The 19,538-nt window shown below is 53.8% G+C and overlaps 2 protein-coding genes across 3 annotated transcripts; both read right to left on the bottom strand.

Moving 5' to 3' along the window:
• Positions 1-34: 34 nt before the first annotated feature.
• DHH (desert hedgehog signaling molecule) lies at positions 35-4,899 on the bottom strand. Its single transcript, XM_045555018.1, has 3 exons — positions 4,350-4,899; positions 1,373-1,634; positions 35-1,092 (listed from the first exon to the last, which is right to left on the bottom strand). Exons 1-3 carry the CDS (start codon positions 4,650-4,652, stop codon positions 467-469), a joined length of 1,191 nt encoding a protein of 396 aa, XP_045410974.1. The 5' UTR covers positions 4,653-4,899; the 3' UTR covers positions 35-466.
• Positions 4,900-7,219: 2,320 nt separating this feature from the next.
• On the bottom strand, positions 7,220-19,148 carry LMBR1L (limb development membrane protein 1 like). 2 transcript variants are annotated; one of them, XM_045555013.1, is made up of 17 exons: positions 18,728-19,148; positions 16,110-16,194; positions 15,049-15,082; positions 13,871-14,010; positions 13,582-13,685; positions 12,803-12,929; positions 12,210-12,277; positions 11,901-11,966; positions 11,509-11,581; positions 11,330-11,413; positions 11,157-11,233; positions 10,558-10,635; positions 10,335-10,408; positions 9,992-10,082; positions 9,824-9,890; positions 8,006-8,167; positions 7,220-7,803 (listed from the first exon to the last, which is right to left on the bottom strand). In XM_045555013.1, the coding sequence occupies exons 1-17, from the start codon at positions 18,797-18,799 to the stop codon at positions 7,736-7,738; spliced, it is 1,470 nt and encodes a 489-aa protein (XP_045410969.1). In that variant the 5' UTR covers positions 18,800-19,148; the 3' UTR covers positions 7,220-7,735. The 2 variants fall into 2 exon arrangements, with proteins under 2 accessions (XP_045410969.1, XP_045410970.1); XM_045555014.1 differs by lacking the exon at positions 12,210-12,277 and adding an exon at positions 12,106-12,174 and having other exon boundaries at positions 11,901-11,965; positions 18,728-19,139.
• Between the last annotated feature and the right edge of the window lie 390 nt (positions 19,149-19,538).

Raw genomic sequence — 19,538 nt, 5'->3', positions numbered from 1 at the left:
GTCTGGAGGTGAATCACCCTCTGGATAGAGGTGCTTTCCAATAAGCTCCTGGAAGCCCTCCCTTTATTAGCCCACCAGGAAAACGTCAGACATCAGATTGGCTGGCTGTGTCAGACGGTGTTAACGGCATGCCCCAGCCCCTCACCTTGGCAGGCTGGGCAAGCAGATCATTATATTACAATTTATAAATAGAAAATAAAATTATTGGGTGGGATTGTGGCACTGGGGAAGAGGCTATATAGTCCTTGTCAAGGAGTGCCCACCATCATCCCCACCTACCTAGGACCGCGAACACCTCCTCTCAGTTCAAAGTTGCCCTTAAACCAGACAGTTCCCACAGAGCCCCATTTTTCTCCCTATCCCTCCCTCCCTCTCCCAATCAGCATCGTCTACTGCCCGCAACCCCAGATCTCAGCCAGCATGCCCCGTTTCGTTGGGCGCCTCAAGGTTTCTATGCCTGGGGCGCTCAGCCCAGCAGCTCCTCCGCCAAGCGATAGAGGAGCCGAGAGTACCAATGCATGCCAGTCGGCTGGACAGCCCCGCCAGGGAGGAAAGCCCCCAGCGCATGCAGCAGGCGCAAGGGAGCAAAGGCGCGGTGCGCCCACTGGTGACTCTCTAGAACAGCGTAGCATGAGGCCAGAACATCGTTGACCAGCAGCGTCCCGTGTGCAGTAAGCGGCGCGAACACGCCCACGGCTTCCTCACGCGCCACGCGGGCCACGCGCGCCGGCCGAAGTGCATCCCCGCCTGGCGCCAGCACCGAATCCCCAGCGCGTAGTCGGCGCGCAAACACCGGTGCAAAGTCGGCTGGAGCAGGCGCCGGCCCTCGAGCGGCAAACACCAGGTGCCAGGGAGTGAGCAACAGTTTGCGCGGGGGCCACTCGGTCTCTACAGCCACAAAAGAGGCCCGGCGCTGCAAGTCCCGGTCCAGAAAGAGCAGGACTGGAGTGGGCACCACCCGGCCTGCCGCATCCGCCGCCAACACCCAGTCTCCGCGGTGCAGTTCCCGCAGCCCCTTCCGCTCGCCGCTCCGCAGGCGTACAGTGGCATTTCCCGGAAAGCAGCCGCCCGCCCGTACTGCCAGTGAGTTATCTGTAGGGAACAACCATAAGGAAGATTGAATCGAAACCAGCGGTTCCAGAATGTTGGGACAGATTCTCAAAGATGTGAGTCAAGCCCAGGACAGACCTCACCAGTCCTGCACAACGCGATTTCCCATTAATGTGGCCCCAACCTGGGTAGGAATGGAAGACCGGTTTACAACACTAACGCCCGCTTGGTCTCCTCTAGGGTGGCAACAGGGCTACTGCAGACTCAGTTTCCTGGAGGGAGCCTCGTTTGGGCAGACCTTACCACCCGCCCCCTACTGTACCAGCTTTGACCGACACGTGGACGTGGTTGCGGGACTCGTAGTAGACCCAGTCGAAGCCGGCTTCCACTGCTAGGCGCGCTAGCAACCCATACTTATTGCGGTCGCGGTCGGACGTGGTGATGTCTAAGGCACGGCCTTCGTAGTGGAGTGAGTCCTGAGCGTGGTGGCCGTCCTCGTCCCAGCCCTCGGTCACGCGTAGGCGCACTCCGGGCCACATGTTCATCACTGCAATAGCCAGTGCGTTCACCCGCTCCTTACAACGCTGGCGGGGAATAAAGAAGTCAGTCTCCCCACCACGAGTCCACCACCATCGGGGCAAAAGGGACCTTGATAGGAGGATTGATTCTTCTTTGTTATCTGAGCCCTACTCCTCTCCCTCCCAACATTTGAGTGCCCTGGGGAAGTGAGAATCTGAATAGGTGTAGTCGCCAATCTGCCCTCTTTTCCCAGGGTGCCGTTGGAGAACTGTGGGGTCACCTCTGAGGTTGAGAGGGGCCACCCATACCTAGCTAGCTGTTTCCCCATTTTTAATGACCGCCCCCCACCCCTAATGGTTCTGGGACCTCGACTTATCCTGGGAGAGGGCCAGAGTTGAGAGAGCGGTTGGAAGCGTGGTCCTTGGTGTGGTGGTGGGGGGTTGGCTTCTGGAGAGCAGCCCCAGTTTGAGCCTGGCCCCCGCCCCAGGCCCCGGCTGCCCTCCCTCCGCCTGATTCATCTTTTGTTTCATGGCCTTCCCTGGCACTGGGCATCGCTTCCTTCCTTCCTTCCTTCCTCCTCCTCCTTTCGGCCCCTAGCATTAACCCCTTCGTGATCTGGGTACCCCCCCACAGAGGTGCCCGAGAGGAGCTGTGCGGGATCAAGGCTACTGGGAAAAGGGTTGGGGTGGCGGGGGCTGTGCGAAGTACAATGGCTATTCTCCGGGATGACTTAACCGAGCGAGAATCCCGGGCCGAGGCCGGGGACGCGCCGGGAGAAGCGGACTCAGCAGCTCCAGCCACAAAGGCGCTTTTCAGCCGCCCCGGCTCAGGGAGAGGAAAGGGCAGAAAGCCGCGCCCCCCATCCCTGCTCCCGCCTGCTAGGTCCCCTCCCCCAGCGCGGCCAGTCCTCCCAGTTCCAGCTAAGGCTCTCTCCATCTCTGTTCCAGATGCAGCCCAGAAAGGCGTGGGAGTAGCACCTGAGGATAACGGGAGCTGCCCATGCGCGGATCTGGGAGGCCCCCTGCAGGGTGGGAGTGGAGAGAAGGAAAAGAAGCAGCGGCTGGAAGTCTGCACCCGGGGGAGTGAGACCACAGTTATCTTGGCCGCTCCAGTCTGGGAGCTGGAGACCTTGGCTCACACCATAGCACGAACACCGCGGGAGGAGGCACCGAGAGGACAGCTTCCTTTTCTTCTTCCCCCTCACACCTCTCACCTCGGACTTGGCTTTCTCCTAACTGCCAGAGGGACACTTCCCCCTTGCCCTTCTCGGGTCGTCTCCACCTCCGCAGGATTGGGGGGGAAGGAGGCAGAACAGGAAAGTGGTAGCTCCTTCCAACTTCTTGTCGTTTTGTCCCCTAAGGAGGCCCTGAGGCCCTGACCTGCGGGGGCAGCAGCCCAGTGCAGAGCCAACTCAATGGAGGCCTTTTGCAGCCAGGGTGTGGGAGATAAGCAGTGCTGAGGGGGTTCCCAGGCCTGTCAGAGCCCCTCCTGAGCCTGTCCCTTGTTCCGCCCCCTCTGCTGCAGGTGGCAGCCAGAGGAAAGAGCCACTATGTTCCATGACCAAGGAGGAAGGAAGGAATGTCCCCTTCCCAAACTCTGGTAGCAGCAAGGCTTCAGGGCAGGAGCAAAAAGGAATTCTTTCCCCTAGACAGGTTTTCCTAACAAAGTAACCTGGAAAACTATGATGATTAATCAGAGGAAATCCGTACCCCTCCCTCTCTCCCCACCTCCCCACTGCATACACAATTAGGTGGTGTAATGGAAAGTATATTGGGCTTAGAATCAGGAGTCCTGAATTCTAGTCCCAGCCATGCCACTAATTAGTTGTGAGACTTTGATTAAATTGCTTTTCCTCCTGGGAAAAGCCCAGCTCTCAGATGTAAAATGGGGGTGGAGTTGGGTGGAGGAATGTTTTCTTTCAGTTCTAACATTCAAGATCACTGGCCAGAGGTGGTCCTTCTCTTTCAAGGCATCGCTAACCTCACCCTCAGTTGTTTCAGTTCCAGACTACAGCAGATACTCAATGATGGTTGTTGAATTTTATTTAATTCTTTAATTCCAAGGAAAGTTCCTCAGCTAAACTGAGCTTGGGGGACCTGGGAGTCCTCTGACTCTCAGGTGGGCCCATCTGTTCTCATTGAGGACTGCTTTTTACCCCAGGACTGTCGTGTAGACCCTAGAATAGCCCTGTCCTAGTTCTAGGACACCTTTCCTGTACCAAAGACAATTCCTGCCCAGCCCTTCCTCAGGTAGATGGTCTGATGACCTGATCCTTGGCCACCACTTTCCCAGCCCCCTTCAGTCTCTTCTGTCTTTGGCCCACCACAGAGCTTTTCCACAATCAGGTCAGGAACCAGGCTAAAGGTAGACCCTTCTGCCAGCTGCCTAGCTAGCTCCTGGCCCCCAGCTCACCCCAGCCCTTCCTGCCTGGCTGGGTGGCTGACCCCCGGTCCACGCCTCAGCCATTTCCCGTCTCGCCTGCCGCCATCCTCCCCTCCTTTCCCCGCCCTGGCTGCCTCTCCCAGCTTCACTCTCACTAGTCAGTCCCTCCTCCCCCTCTCCATCCCAGCTTCTCCCAGTTGGGATCCTTCCTAACCACTCTGTCCCGCCAGCAGGTTCCCCCACCTTTTTTTGGAGGGAGGTGACAGGGCAGGGGCGGGGAGGTCTTTCTTTAAGACTAAGGTCTCTGTAGATGGAGCCCGTCTCACTCTCCTGGGCCACCGTAGGAAAACGGAGGAGTTGGCGGTGCCCTGGCGCAGGTGGGGAGAAGCCCTCCTTACCTCGGTCATCAGGCGGTCGGCGCCACTGTTCTCCTCATCCTTGAAGATGATGTCTGGGTTGTAGTTGGGCACGAGGTCCCGGAAGCGCTCGGAGCCCCTTGCCACCCTCCCCTCGGCCGGCCCACTGGCGCCTAGGGTCCGCTCGGGCACACTGGGGACAAATTGCTTGTAGAGCAGCGGCACGAGCTGCTTGCGCACGTAGCGGCGCCGGCCAACCGGCCCTCGGCCTGGCCCGCAGCTCTGGGCCGGCAGCGCCAGAAGTGCCAAGCAGCACAGCGGCAGCAGACTGGCCGGCAGCGCCATGGGTACAACGGATTGGGGCCAAAAGGGAGCGTTCTTGTCCTCACTAACTCGCCTGTCAGTTGGGCATCTCCACAGGCACCAGAAAGGCAGAGCTGCCCCCAGAGTGCCCTAGAGCTCTCGTGGCTCTGCGCACCTGGCTGCTGCTAGCTCTGCCCACATGTCCCCAGGGGGTCTGGAACCTGCTACTGACGGACCATTATAGCAGGGAAGGGGGGTCGTGGGTGAGTGCCAGCCCAGCCCTTCTCTGCTGCCCGGGTCTGGTGCTGTCAGAACGCCCGGACTCCGCCTTAAGTGGCCCCTGGCCCCGCCCCCCGCCCATCTCCCAGGACCGTCCCGCCCCTCCCACCCGGGCGGGGGATCTAGCAGGTTACCGCTGGTCCTTTTCGCGACTAAAGTATGTCCCATCCTGGAAACGAGGCAGGCACCTGCCTAGTTAATCCTTGTAGCTTTACAGTCCTTGGCTGCCTGGATAAGCATCCTTCTACCTCCAAGCCTAAACTTGGAACCAAACCACTCTCCCTCTGTTACTTGAATTGGATCTTTGCTCTTCCAAAGCCTATCCTGGCAGGCCATGCCCTCTGCTGTCATCCAGGAAGTGTGGGTTCCAATTTCTGCCCAAGGCCAGCCAAGCCTTTTGAAACACAACTAGAGCCTCCCTTCTCGGTGATTCTCCCCAAACCTCCCCCGCTCTCATCTCTCCTCACACTCACTAGCAACCAGGACTGGGAGGTGTGGATAGCAGGGGTCCATTTTCCCTAGTAACTTTACAGCCCTCCAATGAGAACTTCCTCAGACCAAGGGACAAGATTGGTACTTATAGTGCGGGTTAGGATGTCCAACTTTTGTCCCTTCTCTTCTTTGCCAGGCATCCAACAGCTGCTTCTTTTCAAATGAATAACTTGTCAATAGGAAGCTGCTAAAGGGCAGTGGGCACTTAAAGTCTGTAAAAGGTTAAGGGTCACCTCCCTTTACCATCCATTTAGGCACCTCTCTAGCCTTCTCCCTCTCTGGACTCCAGGGCTCTACTCTCAGCCACTCGTATCTCACCTCAGGCACTTCACCTACCAATTTCTATCATTTAGAAATCACTTCTAAGAAGCCATCTCTGATGTCCCAGCACCACCCACCTGTGTTCCCTTGAGAAGCAGTAACTAACTGCTGTGGTGTTACAGTATTAGAATTATCTGGCACCCCTACTAGACAAAGCAATTCTTAAGTACAGGCTTGTTTATCATGTATCTCCAAGGCTAAGTGCCTAGTCGATAGCAGGGTGCTCTGCAAGTATTTGTGGAATCTACACATTTTTGTGTTCCACATTCACCCTCCCCTCACCCTGCTCTCACAGCAACTTTGTGTAAAATAGAAAAAAAGCATCCCTTCAAGACATCTGCCATTTGAGAAAACTGTCATAGTAACTATCCATACAATGACTCTGAGGCAAAAGGTGCCTCTAGAAGTTGTACAATGCACAATCCATATAACCCTAAGTATAAATTTTGCCCCTACCCCCAACATAGCAAGGGGACTATTCAAGGAACTGATAGCTCCTGGAAAGATGAGGTAGGAATCAAAACCCTTGTCAGCCATTTCCTTTACTCTTTATCCAAGTCAGGGAGGACAAGGCTGAAGGTGTGAGTGTACAGGGGAGGTTATCCTATTCCTGTGCCCATGTCCTACCCACAATACTCAAGGTACAGAAACAAGGCCATAGGCTGGGTGTGGTGGCTCACACCTGTAATCCCAGCACTTTGGGAGGCTGAGGTGAGAGGGTTGCTTGAGGTCGAGAGGTCCAGACCAGCCTGAGCAAGACTGAGACCCTGTCTTTACCAAAAATAGAAAAAATCAGCCTGGTGTGGTGGTGAGTGCCTGTAGTCCCAGCTATTCAGGAAGATGGCTTGAGCCCAGGAGTTTAGGTTGCAGTCAGCTATGATGACACCACTGTACTCTAGCTGGGGGACAAGGTGAGACCGTCTCCAAAAAAAAAAAAAGCAGAAGACAGAAAAAGAAACAAGGACAAGGCCATGGGTATAAGGAAGAGGTCAGGGCACCAGCCAGCTTTAAGTAAGCAAAGCTGGCCGGGCGCGGTGGCTCACGCCTGTAATCCTAGCACTCTGGGAGGCTGAGGTGGGAGGATCGCTTGAGGTCAGGAGTTCGAGACCAGCCTGAGCAAGAGCAAGACCCCATCTCTACTAAAAATAGAAAGAAATTATCTGGCCAACTAAAAATATATATAGAAAAAATTAGCCCCGCATGGTAGCACATGCCTGTAGTCCCAGCTACTCGGGAGGCTGAGGCAGTAGGATTGCTTAAGCCCAGGAGTTTGAGGTTGCTGCAAGCTAGGCTGATGCCACGGCACTCACTCTAGCCCAGGCAACAACGTGAGACTCTGTCTCAAAAAAAAAAAAAAAAAAAAGAAGTAAGCAAAGCTAAGGGAGGAGGAGTTTTCCACTGCCCAATTATATGGCCTAACACCAGATCCAAGTCCCTAAAGGATGCTAAGAATGCAGAAGAAAGGGAAAGAAAAGGATGGTGGGAGCAAGGCTGTCCAAATAGACACAGAGACAGGCTTTTTAAAAAAACAAAGCAAACTCTGAGATTAACTTTATTGCTGATGGGTGTAGCCTCCTTTTCCCTATGCCCTTACTCTTGCCGGTAGTCCAAAGCCCCTCCAGGATAGAACAGTGCTTAGGCTCTGCTGGGCCAGAGGCAAGGGAGACAACCTGCCTCCTGGCCTGCCCTGGCCCAGTCCCTCCCCTCCCCTACCCTATTGCACATCAAATCATGTAAACATGGCTACAGGCATGGCCCGGAACAGCAGTGAGGCAGATTGATGTGTAAACAGATTTGGGACCAGGAGCTAGAGCCACTCACCCAGCCTTGCCCCATGCTGAGTCTTGAAAAGCTGGGGGGCCTGGTCCCAAACTCTGGCTCAGATTATGCAACAGTGCAGATGGCTCAGCTCCCCTCTGCCATCCACCCTCTCAGACTCCTGGTCCTGAGGTCCAACTACCCTCAGGCTCCCCTCCAGGCCTAGGCAGCAGATGGCAGTGTCCAGTTTTCTCCCCCCCATCCCCAGCTGGAGGTCACTGGTGCTGGGTCTTCCTAGATGCCCGGGGGAAACTGGAGACAGGCAGCGGCAGTCTGTCCAACCCTGCAGAAGAGGGGGAAGTGGACAGTCAAAAGCAGGGCATAGGTCCAGTCCCCCAGGCATAAGACAACCAAGCCACAGTATGGGTGGGTGAGGTATGTTACACACAAAGCAGGAAGCACACCCTCTCCCCTGCTGGGATGACCAGTGGTCCAGGGTGCCCCATCTTACAACCACCCCACCAGGCTGCCCCCCTTCTTCTCACCAAAGGCCCGGATCAGCTCTGCCCGCACAGCTGCAGTGAAGGTCTTCACCAGACAGAGTGTGGTGAGGCCTGCAAAGGCTGCGTTGTAGAGGAACACGATGTAGAAATTGCCCAGCCAGTTGAAGCGTCCAAAGTCACCCAGCAGGTCAAAGCGAGTGAGCCCTGGAGTACAAAAGCCAGGGTGAGAGGTGGGCTCCCCAGCCCCTCTCCTGCTACCAGCCCAACTTTCTGCTGCCTCCTGGTGGCCACATCTCAACACTGCAACTGATAGGTTAGCCTCTCCTCTGAGTCAAATTCTCCTACCTCCCAAGCTCTGTCTCAAGGGCAATTTAGGGCTGTTGAAGGACGTGTCAACAGCTAGGCTTGCTCCAACTTCCTTTCCAGAGTCTGGCATCTTCTCCTCCAATGGAGACCCCTCTGGCTACAGGCGTCCCTAGGAGCTCCTCAGGCCTGCTACTTACTTGTTTCTGGGCCAGGAACCTACAAGCTGCTCACCAGGTTTCTTTTAACAGACAGAGCAGTGTGGCAGCTAAGAGCTCAGACTCTGATCAGGTTGCTTTGGTTCATATCCCAACTCCACCCCTAACTAGCTGTGTGATCTGGGACAAGTTCCTTAAACTCTCTGTGCCTCAGTTTCCTCAACTATAAAGTAGAGAAAAGAATGGGACTGTAAGAATTAAATTAGACAACACACATGAAGTACTATATGTGCCAGGCACTATTCTAACATTTACTGGGCCCCTAATAATATTGTCATAAATCAAAAGTCTGCCCCCGCCTAAATATTCCTATCTGCATCCAATCTAAATGAATTAACTGGTGGACCCACAAGTCTACTTCCTTACTAAATTCTCATGGCATAAGCACAAATGATATAGTGGGAAGAGTATAAACTTAAGAACTAAATAGAGATAATTTAAATATGAAATCATTTATAAAATACAGAGGATGAAGTGGTGGTAGGGTTGTTACCTCTGTAGCTCCCGTACTGCCTTAGGGTGAACTAGTTACATTTCTAAACTTTTTTGTCAGGTAATTCTAGATCATAGCATTAAAGGCAGGAGAAAGACTGGGTGGGTGTATTACCTGACACCCCAGTGTGTGGAGAAGGTATTGGACTAGGGTTCAGGAGACAAGAGTTCTAGATTGACTTGGTCTTGCCTAAAGCTGGCTTTATAATTCTGGGTCTATCAATAAGCTTCTCTGTGTCTCTCTCCTTTTCATTTTTTTAGAGACAAGGTCTCACTCTGTTGCCTAGGATAGAGTACAGTGGCATGATCATGCCTCACTGCAGCCTTGAACTCATGGGCTCAAGTGATCCTCCTGCTTCAGCCTCCTGAGTAGCTGGGACTAGCTTGCACACCACCATACCCAGCTAAATTTTAAATTTTTTGTAGAGATGGGGTCTTGCTGTGTTGCCCAGGCTGGTCTCAAAGTCCTAGCCTCAAGCGATACTCCTGCCTCAGCCTCCCAAGTAGCTGGGATTACAGGTGCATGCCACTGTGCTTGGATGTTTCTCATCTTTCAAATGAGAACATTTATTAGATGATCCACCCAGAAGGAAGATTTCAGGAAAAGTGGTGCTCTCCCACCAGAAGTAGAAGTAAATGGGAAAAGCATTGAGATGTAGCAAATGTAAAAAGTATGAGCTTTGAAACAACACTACCCTGACACTCAGTGTAGGCACCTTATAGAGCCTCAGTTTCCCATCTGTATAAACATGGGGATAATATTAATACTGACTCAAGTTTGTTGTGGGAATTAGAGCATGTAGGTACTCAAAAAAAGCCAATTCCCTTACCTCCTTTTGCTACTTACCCAGGGTTCGAGAGAAGACGGGAAGTGCTGAGCTTAGGACCAGGAGACAGACACAGTTCCCAATTATCTAGATGGAAGTAGGGAGAAGAAAGGTAAAGGTAGCAGAGCTGCCAGCACTTAGTACCCATCCATGCACCCAGGAGGCTTCCCCTACTCCCTCCCAGCTACCTGCGTCATGGCTGTGTCATGCCATCTGGGCCGCAGGCTCCGAAAGAGTGAAGAGCTATAGAAGCCCACAACTGAGGACACCATCAGGTAACTGCCACTGGGTTAGGGAAGAACTGGCCAGCTCCCAAGGATTAATACTTCACCTTAAAGGGAATAGACCTCTCTCCCAGCCCTCCTTTCAAAATCATCTTCTCCTTGTTTTTGAACCCAAGGTTCAAACTTGCCCCCTTTCCCATCACTCCCTTCCAGAGTCCCAGAGGAGACAAAGTCCAAGAGGAGCTCTGTCCAGAGTCCCAGGAGACAGATTTGGAGAAGAGGCAATGGTGAGTTTCCAGAAGGATACAAGATGAGTACAACCTGAATGACGGCACCAAAGGAGCCCAGCTTGGAGAAGGAGACCTGGCCCAGGGAGGCACCCTGAGGAGGGGAGCAGTGTCACTGTGGAGCACTCCCCACCATCAGCACCACCCAGTACCCAGCCCACCCTCTGTCTTCAGCTTCTGCCCCTTCTCCCCAGCCTTGCCTAGGCCCTCTGCAAAGGATATGGTGAGAGGGCAGCCCAGTACCTGCATGCCTCGGGGCATGGCAGCCTCATCAATGAGTAGCTCCAGGATGTGGATGGCCACAATGAGCACAGACAGGCCCTGTGGGAGGCAAGGCCACAGACTCCCATTCCTCCCTGAGCCCACAGCTGCACCCAGATCTGAATGTTAAGAGCAGAGACTTTGGTCCAACATTTTTAGTTTCTAAGCCTAGTTCTGCTTCCAATTAGTTGTGTGGGACCTCCTCCAGGCCATTATTAGCAACAGAGTGCCTTTGATGCTATTACATGATACATCTCTTCCAGGTGGAAGGATTGCAAATCCTCGAACTCAAAGACTGGAGAGGAATGGACTGGATTTAAATGCTTATTCTCATCACAGAGCAAACCTGCATAACTACTCAATGGCTTTGTGTGACTTTGGGCAAGTTACTTAACTTCTCTGTTTCATCATTTACAAAATGGGGATTCATGGCCTCAGCATAGGATACAAAATAGGCACTCAATGAGGCAACCACTATTATTAACGGTAACCAGGTCCCCTGCATCTCCTTCCTCCTCCCTGAGAAGGCCTAAAGCGCTCAAGGGCCCATTCCCCACCCCCACTGAGGGCGGTATACCTACCGTCAGCACCAGCAAGCACAGCATGGCCAGGGGGTAGCCCAGGTTCCGCTGCCAGGCTGAAGCCTTCCGCCGCTTCTCTGTGCAGGGATGGGAGGCTGTTAGCAAGCACCTAGAACAAGGGGCTACTCTCCTTGGGGAAACACAGCTATCCTAAGCCCTACTAACCCACATACCCAGCAGGACCCTCTGTGTCTGCAGGGCCAGGACCTGTCTGTGCAGCAGCTCCACGTCCAAAGGCAGCCAGCAGGAGGTGGGATCTGAGGGCAGGGAAGACAGTGCTTGCTGTCCCCCAGTCCTGCAGTCCCTGCCCAGGCCAACCCCACCATCCCAGCTGGGGAGAACTGCAACTCACTACAGATCCTGCGGGTCAGAGCTGCCTCCTCAAAGGCTGAGCAGTACAGCTGCTCCTCCAGGTCTTCCAGCAGCTAGGGGCAGGGGAAAGGGAAGGACTAACTGTCAGAGGCTCCCTGACCATCCCAGGGCTCCATAGTCCCAGGCCTTCCCCTAACCTTCATTCGCCACTGTGGCCAGCAGCTTTGTCCAAGCCCTCCCAATTGCCTTGTGTTCTGCCTTGTATGTCTGATGACCAGCTCCAGATGACAAGGGTACAGAATACAGGAGTCAACAAAGGCTGTAGCCCCCTGCAGGTTGTGTACTATACAACTATAGGGGTGTTTCATTGTTTGGCTCCAGCTTTGCAGAAAGCTCACCCTGCAGGATCAAAGGGCAAGGAAAACTACATACCCGGGGCTTGACCAGCAGCTTCCCAGTGACCGAGAACATGCGGGCAAGACCTAGCGGAGTACACACTGTGGGAACAAGAGCCAATCACCTGCCAGACCCTTCTCTCCACTCTTACCCTTACCCATCCCTCCATTCCCTCTCCTTCCAGCCTAGTTGCTCTGGCCCAAGGACCCTACCCATTCTCTCCCAGACCCTGCACACTCACCCAGAAGCAGCAGGACCCCGAGGAAGGAGATGCATGAGTAGAGGTAGGGGAGGTAGTACTCCCAGAAGTCTAAGGGTAAAAAAGAAGCATGTCAGCAGAAGGACCAGAAGCAGCAGGACCCCGAGGAAGGAGATGCATGAGTAGAGGTAGGGGAGGTAGTACTCCCAGAAGTCTAAGGGTAAAAAAGAAGCATGTCAGCTCATCTCTCTCCTCTTGCTTACTGGGGGCTGACAGGCCTCAGAGTCTAGATAGGACACAGTACAGAAGCCTCCAGGGGTTAGGCAAGTGCTGCAAATGAAGAAAGCTCGCCAGCATTATAAGAGTGAGTGGCACGGACTATAGTAAACTGGAGATCCTAAGCCCTAACTAAAGGGCACAACTGCTATTTGGCCCCAGTTACCAGGGACTAGTATAGCCAGATTCTCTTCCTTGTCAATCAAAGCCAGATATCTGGATATTAATGTGAAACCTCCAAATTCACTGAATCATATATATTTTTTAACCATTGCATGGGACCAATGGAACATTTCTACAGGTTGATTTAGCCAGAAGTCCCTCAGTTTGAATCTTCAGTCTAAGGGAGAGGGTGCCAACCTTCTCTCCACTTCAGAGGGATACAGTTGTTCCAGGAAAGGGGACATGGGCCAACTGAAGTGCCACTCAGCCTGGAGGCAGGGGAAAAAGCTGAGCCTCTCACCATAGAGTGACTCTCTGCTGGCCTTGTTGTTGTCCACAATGGCTGACGCCACCCATACCATGCCCAGCACCAGCAGAGTAAGGAGCATCAACATCACCACCGTCTCATAGACCCGGCCCAGGACACCCTACAGAGGGAGGCAATAGGTAAAGGGGACAAGGGGGTCAACATCAGGACAGTGTGGGTGGAGAAAGACATCGGTGATAGCGGCTAAGCTGGGGGAACCAGAGAGGTCTGGATTCAGGAGGAAGGAGAGGGTGTTTCCTTCTTGCTCTCCAAGTTTATCTGGAGAAGGTCATCTAATATCCTTCATTTGCAACCCCTTCCCCAGATCCATTCCTCATCATTGTCTGCCCTGAGAGGCTGACCTCTGATGTCTGCATCACCCAAGCTCTTTGCCCCCCAGTTTCCCGTTCAGCTTGCCTAATGGGAAGGACCAGCAGGAGAATGGAAGGTAGGAAGTTTCCTACCTGTGTTTCCTCCCATCTTTGGCACCATGGTGTTGGCAGTGGCTATGACTCTAAGACAGCAGCTCCTCTGCTGGGCGGCCACACATCCCCAGCTTCAGCTATCAGTGGGTTCTAGAAACTATTTCCTCCATTTGTCCACATAGGCCTAGGGGTGGTGATGACTTCCTACTGTCACTAGAGCCTCAAATTCCTTGTTTGTTCCCTTAACTCTGACTAAACCTCTGCAAATAATTTCTTTATTAAAATCTCTTCAGTTGAACCATTTGAGTGGAATCCTATTTCCTGCCTGGATATATATTCCCTACTCACCTTTCTGGAGCCAGCGAAGCCCTCAGACTCGGTGAAGAAGTATGCAAAGGGCATGAGAAAGATGAGGGATAAGTTGGAGAATAGAAAAACGAGGTTCCAGAGGCCTGAAGCAAAAAAGAGAAAGCAGAGGTGGTCAGTAAAGGGAGCAACCCACAGGGGACTAACCACATGGTGGAGGAGAGGGTGAGGGAAGGGTGACAGATGACTGATTAGCCCAAGGCTGCCTGAGCCTGCCTCATGCTACGTGCTCCCCATCCCCACCTCAAGCTGTAACCAGGAGCCCACGCACCGTGGATGAGGGAGCCGTTGAGCCACTGGATGTAATAGTTCCGAGGGAGTGAGAGCAGCACCTCGTTGCTGATGATGGAGAAAGGGAGGAGCAGGACAGCACCCAGGGCGACCGCCAGGGTAAAGGTGCACAACTCGAGCCTGGGCAGAGAAGGGGAGAGTGCCCCTGCTTAGTTCAGCACTCACTGCCCTGTGCCTAAGAAGCGCTATTTGTCCCTGGGGGCACATGTGGCGTCTAGAACCTGCTGTAGCAGTGACTGACCTAGGGAAGGAGCTGTGCTGCTGGGGCTCTATCCACTGCTGCCACACCCTAGGCCTTTAGCTCCAGGGAAGCCTTGGCATGTGGGATGGGCACATCAGACATTCATGGTAACCTGGTCTCCTGCCATGTCACTTGCCCAGGCTGACCCCAGGTATGTGATCTTCCTGTACATGCCTATAGGGTGTGCCAGGCATGATGCCAAAGCTAAGGGTCCTGGCTTATCTTCTCTGCTCAGAGATATGATTTCTAAGCTTGCCTCCTTCGGCCTGCATGAGAGCAGGGTCACCCCATACGGCTATGCCGTGCATGAAGGCAAGAGGGCAAAGCAGGACAAGGGGGAGCCGAAACCCAGCTTCATAACCAAGGCCTGTGCCCTGGACTGCAATGGCTGAAAAGAAGGGACACTTTTATCTAGTTGGTCCATCAAGGGTGGAGGGCTGCCTTCTAATCTGTTGACCCAGAGGGGTCATCTCTCTCTCTCTCTCTACATGTGTCAGTGAATAACAGCACCTGGAATAGGGCCTTCCCCTCAGAACCAAGCATGCCACCCTCAGGAGTTTCCACCTTCCCCACACCTGGCTCTGTTTCCATCAGTCTACACCCCCACCTCACTCCCTCCCCACTGGCCCCTGGGAGGTGAAGCCAAGCTGAAGCCATTTCCAGTGACTCAAGTCCCAGTTGACAGTTCCTGGACGTGAGGTTTCCAGAAGCTCCTGGCCTAACCAGGGAGACAGGAATAGCAGCTTTTCTGCGTGTCCTCAGGTTGAGCTAAGGCCGGAAGAAGCCAGAAAGGGGATGGAAGCAGAAACTCTCCCTTCACTGTATGAGACCCCCTTCTCCCCCCAGCTCCAGAGGCCTCCCCTAGATCCCACCTCCTAATGACTACTGATGTCAGGTGCTGAGGCAGTGACACTTACGCAATTTTGTTGACTGTGGCATCTTCATCATCCACTACAAGAGACAGAGGCACAGGGAAAGAGGCAGGATGTCATCGGGCAGCTCTGGAAGCCATCTGTTACACTGTGGCCCCCTGCCCCTTCCCCAGCCCCTGAGAGGAGGCAGAGCTGAGTAGGAGGCTCTGGGAGACCTCACACTATGAACCCCACAAACTATTCTCCAGCCAAGGTGGTAGCTTAAAGATCAGTGTTCCCAGATGGAAAGAATACAGGCCAGAAACTCCCCTACTTCTCCCCTTCCTTCCCACATCTCTCCCAGCACAGGTTCCTCTTTGTAAGCGCAAAATATAAACAACTGGTCTGTGAGGTTGGTTATACCAGTGGCTGGGTGCAGGGAAGGGAAAAGAGGGGAAGGGGAAGGGGACATTCACAGAGAAAGTCCCCAGGGGAATTACACTAGGGTAGCTGCCTTGTTAGATGGGGGCTCTTGAAGCCATCCTGAGAGGAAGGAAGGCTGGAGCCAGGACAGGATGATTTGGATAGTCTGGGGCTAGGAAACAGGGCAAGTGTGTCCCCCTTCAATCACACAGTGTCTATGGGAAGGAAAGTGCCAATCTGAGCACACTTAGGTTCTCTATAAAAGGAAAGGCCACCATCATCAGGTCCTGGTGCCCCAGAGGTCTTTGGTCCTGGCTATGGGAGCACTAGGAGAGGAGAAGACACAGAGCCTGTTCCCCTAATGACATTCGGCCTGCAGTTGCCCACCAGGTTCACAAAGGGCTTTCACATTAACTGTCTCATTTGGTCCACATAGTGGACTGGGTAGATACTGTAATGCCCATTTTGTACGATGAAACTGAGGATTGGGAAAGTTACATGACTGGCCCAGCAGACACTTCCATCTAGACTTTCCAATATACCACCCTGTCCCAACCTGTGAGGAGGGGAGGCTGAAGAGGCAAAGGCTCAGAACAGCCCAGCAAAGCCACCTCTCCTGTCCCACCAGGCACCTTCGGTCCAGTCCCCTGAGGCTGGCCCCATGGCAACAGGAACCCTGGCAGAAGGGAGAGAAGTCACAGTACCTGTGGTGAACTCAGCAGGCTTCTTGAAGCGGGTCAGGAAGATGTGGCAGAGGATGTAGAGTGTCGCAAACAGAAGGGTTGAGATCTGTGGCAGAATGTGAGCTGGGATGAGAAGCTCTAATCCCCAGCACATTCCACAGCCCCAAGGGCCTCTCTATTAATTCTGTTGGGTCACTTCCCCAAAACAAGGCTCCCTATTTCCAAGGGTTCCTTCTTCCTCCCCAGCAATTCCTTCTAGTCAGGGCCTCAGGAACCTCTGAGGACCAGACAGGGGCTGTCCCCATGCACCTGGGGAAACAGCACCATTCCTAGTCCTACAAGCACTTTCCTGGGAGAAAATAGCTTCAGCCCAACCCTGGTTGGTAAACAGGCAGAAAAAATTCCTAGAGATGCACATGCACACACACCTAAAATAGGCCATGAACCAGAAGGAATTACTCTGAGCACATTATTGGAAAGGGAAGCAGGTTTGAGGGGAGCAAGAAGTCTGCATTTTCCTGGCACTCCACCCCTACCCCACCCCCACTCTGCCTTGACCAAAGCTCTAGGAGAGAATAAATAGGAATCATGTTTCTAGACCAAGTCAGAATTTCTACTCTATGTTTATCCAGGGGCCATGAAAGATCAGGTCTGCGCTGGGCCAAATCAAAGCCTCATTTAATCCTCTGCCCCTAAGAGCAACCTTAGTTGGGGCCCACCATCTACAAAGTTTCTACAGCCAGCATCAGCTACTTTAAAGCCAGTCCATTCTTGGCCCTTACCTTAAGTGACTTCCAACTCTAAAGCCAGGCCTCTCAGGGTCTGTTCCATACCCTTGAGTGGCTGGACCTCCAATTGACAATTATGGCAGAACTCGGCCAGGTTAATCTGCACATGGATCCCTACCCTACCACAAGTAAGCTGCTATAGCAGAGGAGGGGCTATGATCAGCTTTATAATCAAAACCAGAGAGTCTCAAGAAGAGATGATATGGTGTCTGAGGTAGGACAAGACATGATCAGTCTCATGGGTCTTCCAATCTCCAAGAAGAGCTGATCCCACAGGGAATCTGCATACAGGGATGGAAGAAGCCACAGAGACTCAGGAGAGCCATGGGTCTATGACAAAGTTGTAGCTTTTGACATTATGGAAGCAGAATAGAAGGAGCCACTCAGATTGCAGCCGCAGGATTTTACAGCCTAGCCTTCTGCCCTGGGCTTGCGTAATAGCTAGGAACTGGGGAGGGATCAAAAGGTCAGGCTGGAGTTCCACGCAGCTCCATAGGAGGTTAGGTTGCTCCCTAGCCTCTAGATGGGAGCCAGGTGGGGGAGGCACCAGAAGTCTTCAGTCTGCCCTTGGCCAGCACTGTTATCCTCAGCTAATGGGATTAAGGATGGGGGAGACATCCAAGAGGCTGCATCTGTCCAAGGTCTTATCCCTCCCTGTTCTCTACTTTCTCAAGGCCTGGGTGTACCTCCACAACATGCTCAACCCCACCATGTGGGACTGTCTACCCAGGAACATGCAAGGGAGGCTTCCTGAAAGCAGACTTCTACTGGAGTTCCACACATGGACTAATATACTTTCCAGCCTTCACCCATAAGGGCAGACCTAGTTAGTCCTGCCTCACTTTACCCCTCCTCCCATCTGAGGCTGCTCAGGGCCAGCTAGAGCCCAACCTGAGAAAAATGAAGGACGACCCATTAGTGGGTTCCTCCACTCATTAACACCTCTAATTCTTCCAAACTGTTCCCTTTCTATTTAGTATTTGGAGACGACAGGTACCCTGGGGAGCTCTGGGGAAGGAAACAGGAGAGGGATGAGAATTCCAAGTAAGCCTGACGAAGATATGGCTCCCTAGGCTCCACTGGGTGCCCCTATCCCAGAAGGGTCCAGTGCTGCGCGGCAGGTTCAACGGTTCAACGGCCAGGTGCCCTCTGGAGCACTAGGGGGACCACTCACAGGGGAAATCTCTGAATGGCTGGGAAGTCTTTCAGAGTTTCAAACAAACACCAAGAAGAGAGAAAAAAGAGAGGGAAACCTTGCTTGGTTGTTGCTCGTCTCTACACATTAGAATCCACCCCAGCAAGAGTCCTTTTTTCCAAGGTGGAAGACGATCGACCAAGTCCTTCGGTTCCTCCCGCCTGCCATCCCTACGCTTCCCAAGCCTTTCCTGGAATCTAGCTCAGAGTGACGATGCCTCCCCTCAACATCATATGGGTTTGCCCCTCAACCCAGTTTGAGGGGCAAACCCAAATCAACCCGCCCGAAGCAAATCCATCCTTCTCCAACGATCAGGCAGGTTCGCCAGCCTCAGACACACGGAGACCCACCGCCAGAACAGCCGCGGGGTCGCGCACAGGAGGAAGGGCGGGGGGAGGGGCGAGCAGGGGAGGAACGGAAACCGACGGGCTTTGTTTATCGCGCAGGGACCCAGCTGATCCGATCTAGGGGTTCGCCAGCAGGGCACCCGCCCTTCTGTCCGGACGGAGGCCTTCGTCGCCGGTCCCTGATCCAAGCAGGGTCTGACAGCGCTTTGAGCCCCGGTGGGCTCCCACCTGAACTTCCACCTCTCCCTGCAGCACCCGGGCTGCTCCTCGCCTTGGTCCTACCCCTTCTTGCCCAGGTCCCGCACTCACAATGCACTCGCGGACCCTCTCGTGGAATAGCTGCTCTCGCACGGATAGCACTTCGTAGTCAGCTGCTTCCATACTCTGCTCAGCATGACTGGAGTTGGGGTGTCTCCGGGCCCGGGGAGGACGAGCGGGGATGAAGCCGCCGCCGCCGCCAAACACCCGGACCCAGCCAAGGAGCCTTTCCTCGCAGCCTGCGACGGAAACTCGGGGTACTGCAGAGCTCGGATTCAGTCGTCGGCAAGCCCCGCCCTTAAAGGGGCAGGCACCAGCCCGCCTAGTTTTAAAGGACTCCGGTCCCCCCTTTGTTCCCTCCCCTTTAAGGTCAGGCCACGGTCACGTTTCAACGCAAACAGCAGCCACCAGGCTCGCTACGAGGAAGCGGCGGTCTGCTTCCACCTTTTAAGAAACCGAGTGACGACACAAGGGATGGGCGGGTTACTTCCAGGGAGCGGAACTCATTGGTTCCTAGAGAGCTGCCGCTCATCACTGGAGGAACGCTGATAGGCTCGCTCCATGGAAGGAGGCGGGATCTTTTGGGCCCACAGACGCTCATTCTAAAACTAAGCAAGTGTCTCCTCCCTTGCTGTTGAGAAGTGACGGTTCCTGGACTTTAACAGCGGCTGAGACGTTAGTTTGACCTTGGTTAAATGAACCACTTGGATCAAGCCAGACAGGCAGGATGTGAGCGCACCATAGCGGTTCTGAAAGGTACCGCTGTCTAGTAACCCAAGGTCCGGAGCAGCATTTTCTGTGTATTTGTGTTGGAGTGCTCCCCACCCTCTGTCTCCTCGCCGCCAGGAGTTTTCACTCAGTC

The sequence above is a fragment of the Lemur catta genome, chromosome 6, assembly GCF_020740605.2.
Source record: "Lemur catta isolate mLemCat1 chromosome 6, mLemCat1.pri, whole genome shotgun sequence".
In the NCBI taxonomy this organism is placed as follows: domain Eukaryota; kingdom Metazoa; phylum Chordata; class Mammalia; order Primates; family Lemuridae; genus Lemur; species Lemur catta.
This window is presented reverse-complemented; position numbering and strand designations above follow the sequence as displayed.

Excerpts from the sequence above, each read along its gene's own strand:
- DHH (XM_045555018.1), bottom strand. The coding sequence starts at position 4,652 with ATGGCGCTGCCGGCCAGTCTGCTGCCGCTGTGCTGCTTGGCACTTCTG. Across the intron at positions 1,635-4,349 it reads CCGACCGCCTGATGACCGAG|CGTTGTAAGGAGCGGGTGAA; the intron begins GTAAGGAGGGCT and ends ATTCCCCGCCAG. Across the intron at positions 1,093-1,372 it reads CCACGTGTCGGTCAAAGCTG|ATAACTCACTGGCAGTACGG; the intron begins GTACAGTAGGGG and ends TGTTCCCTACAG.
- LMBR1L (XM_045555013.1), bottom strand. The coding sequence starts at position 18,799 with ATGGAAGCAGCTGACTACGAAGTGCTATCCGTGCGAGAGCAGCTATTC. Across the intron at positions 13,686-13,870 it reads CAACGGCTCCCTCATCCACG|GCCTCTGGAACCTCGTTTTT; the intron begins GTGCGTGGGCTC and ends TTTTTGCTTCAG. Across the intron at positions 8,168-9,823 it reads CGTCTTCTCTCGAACCCTGG|GGCTCACTCGCTTTGACCTG; the intron begins GTAAGTAGCAAA and ends TTTGTACTCCAG.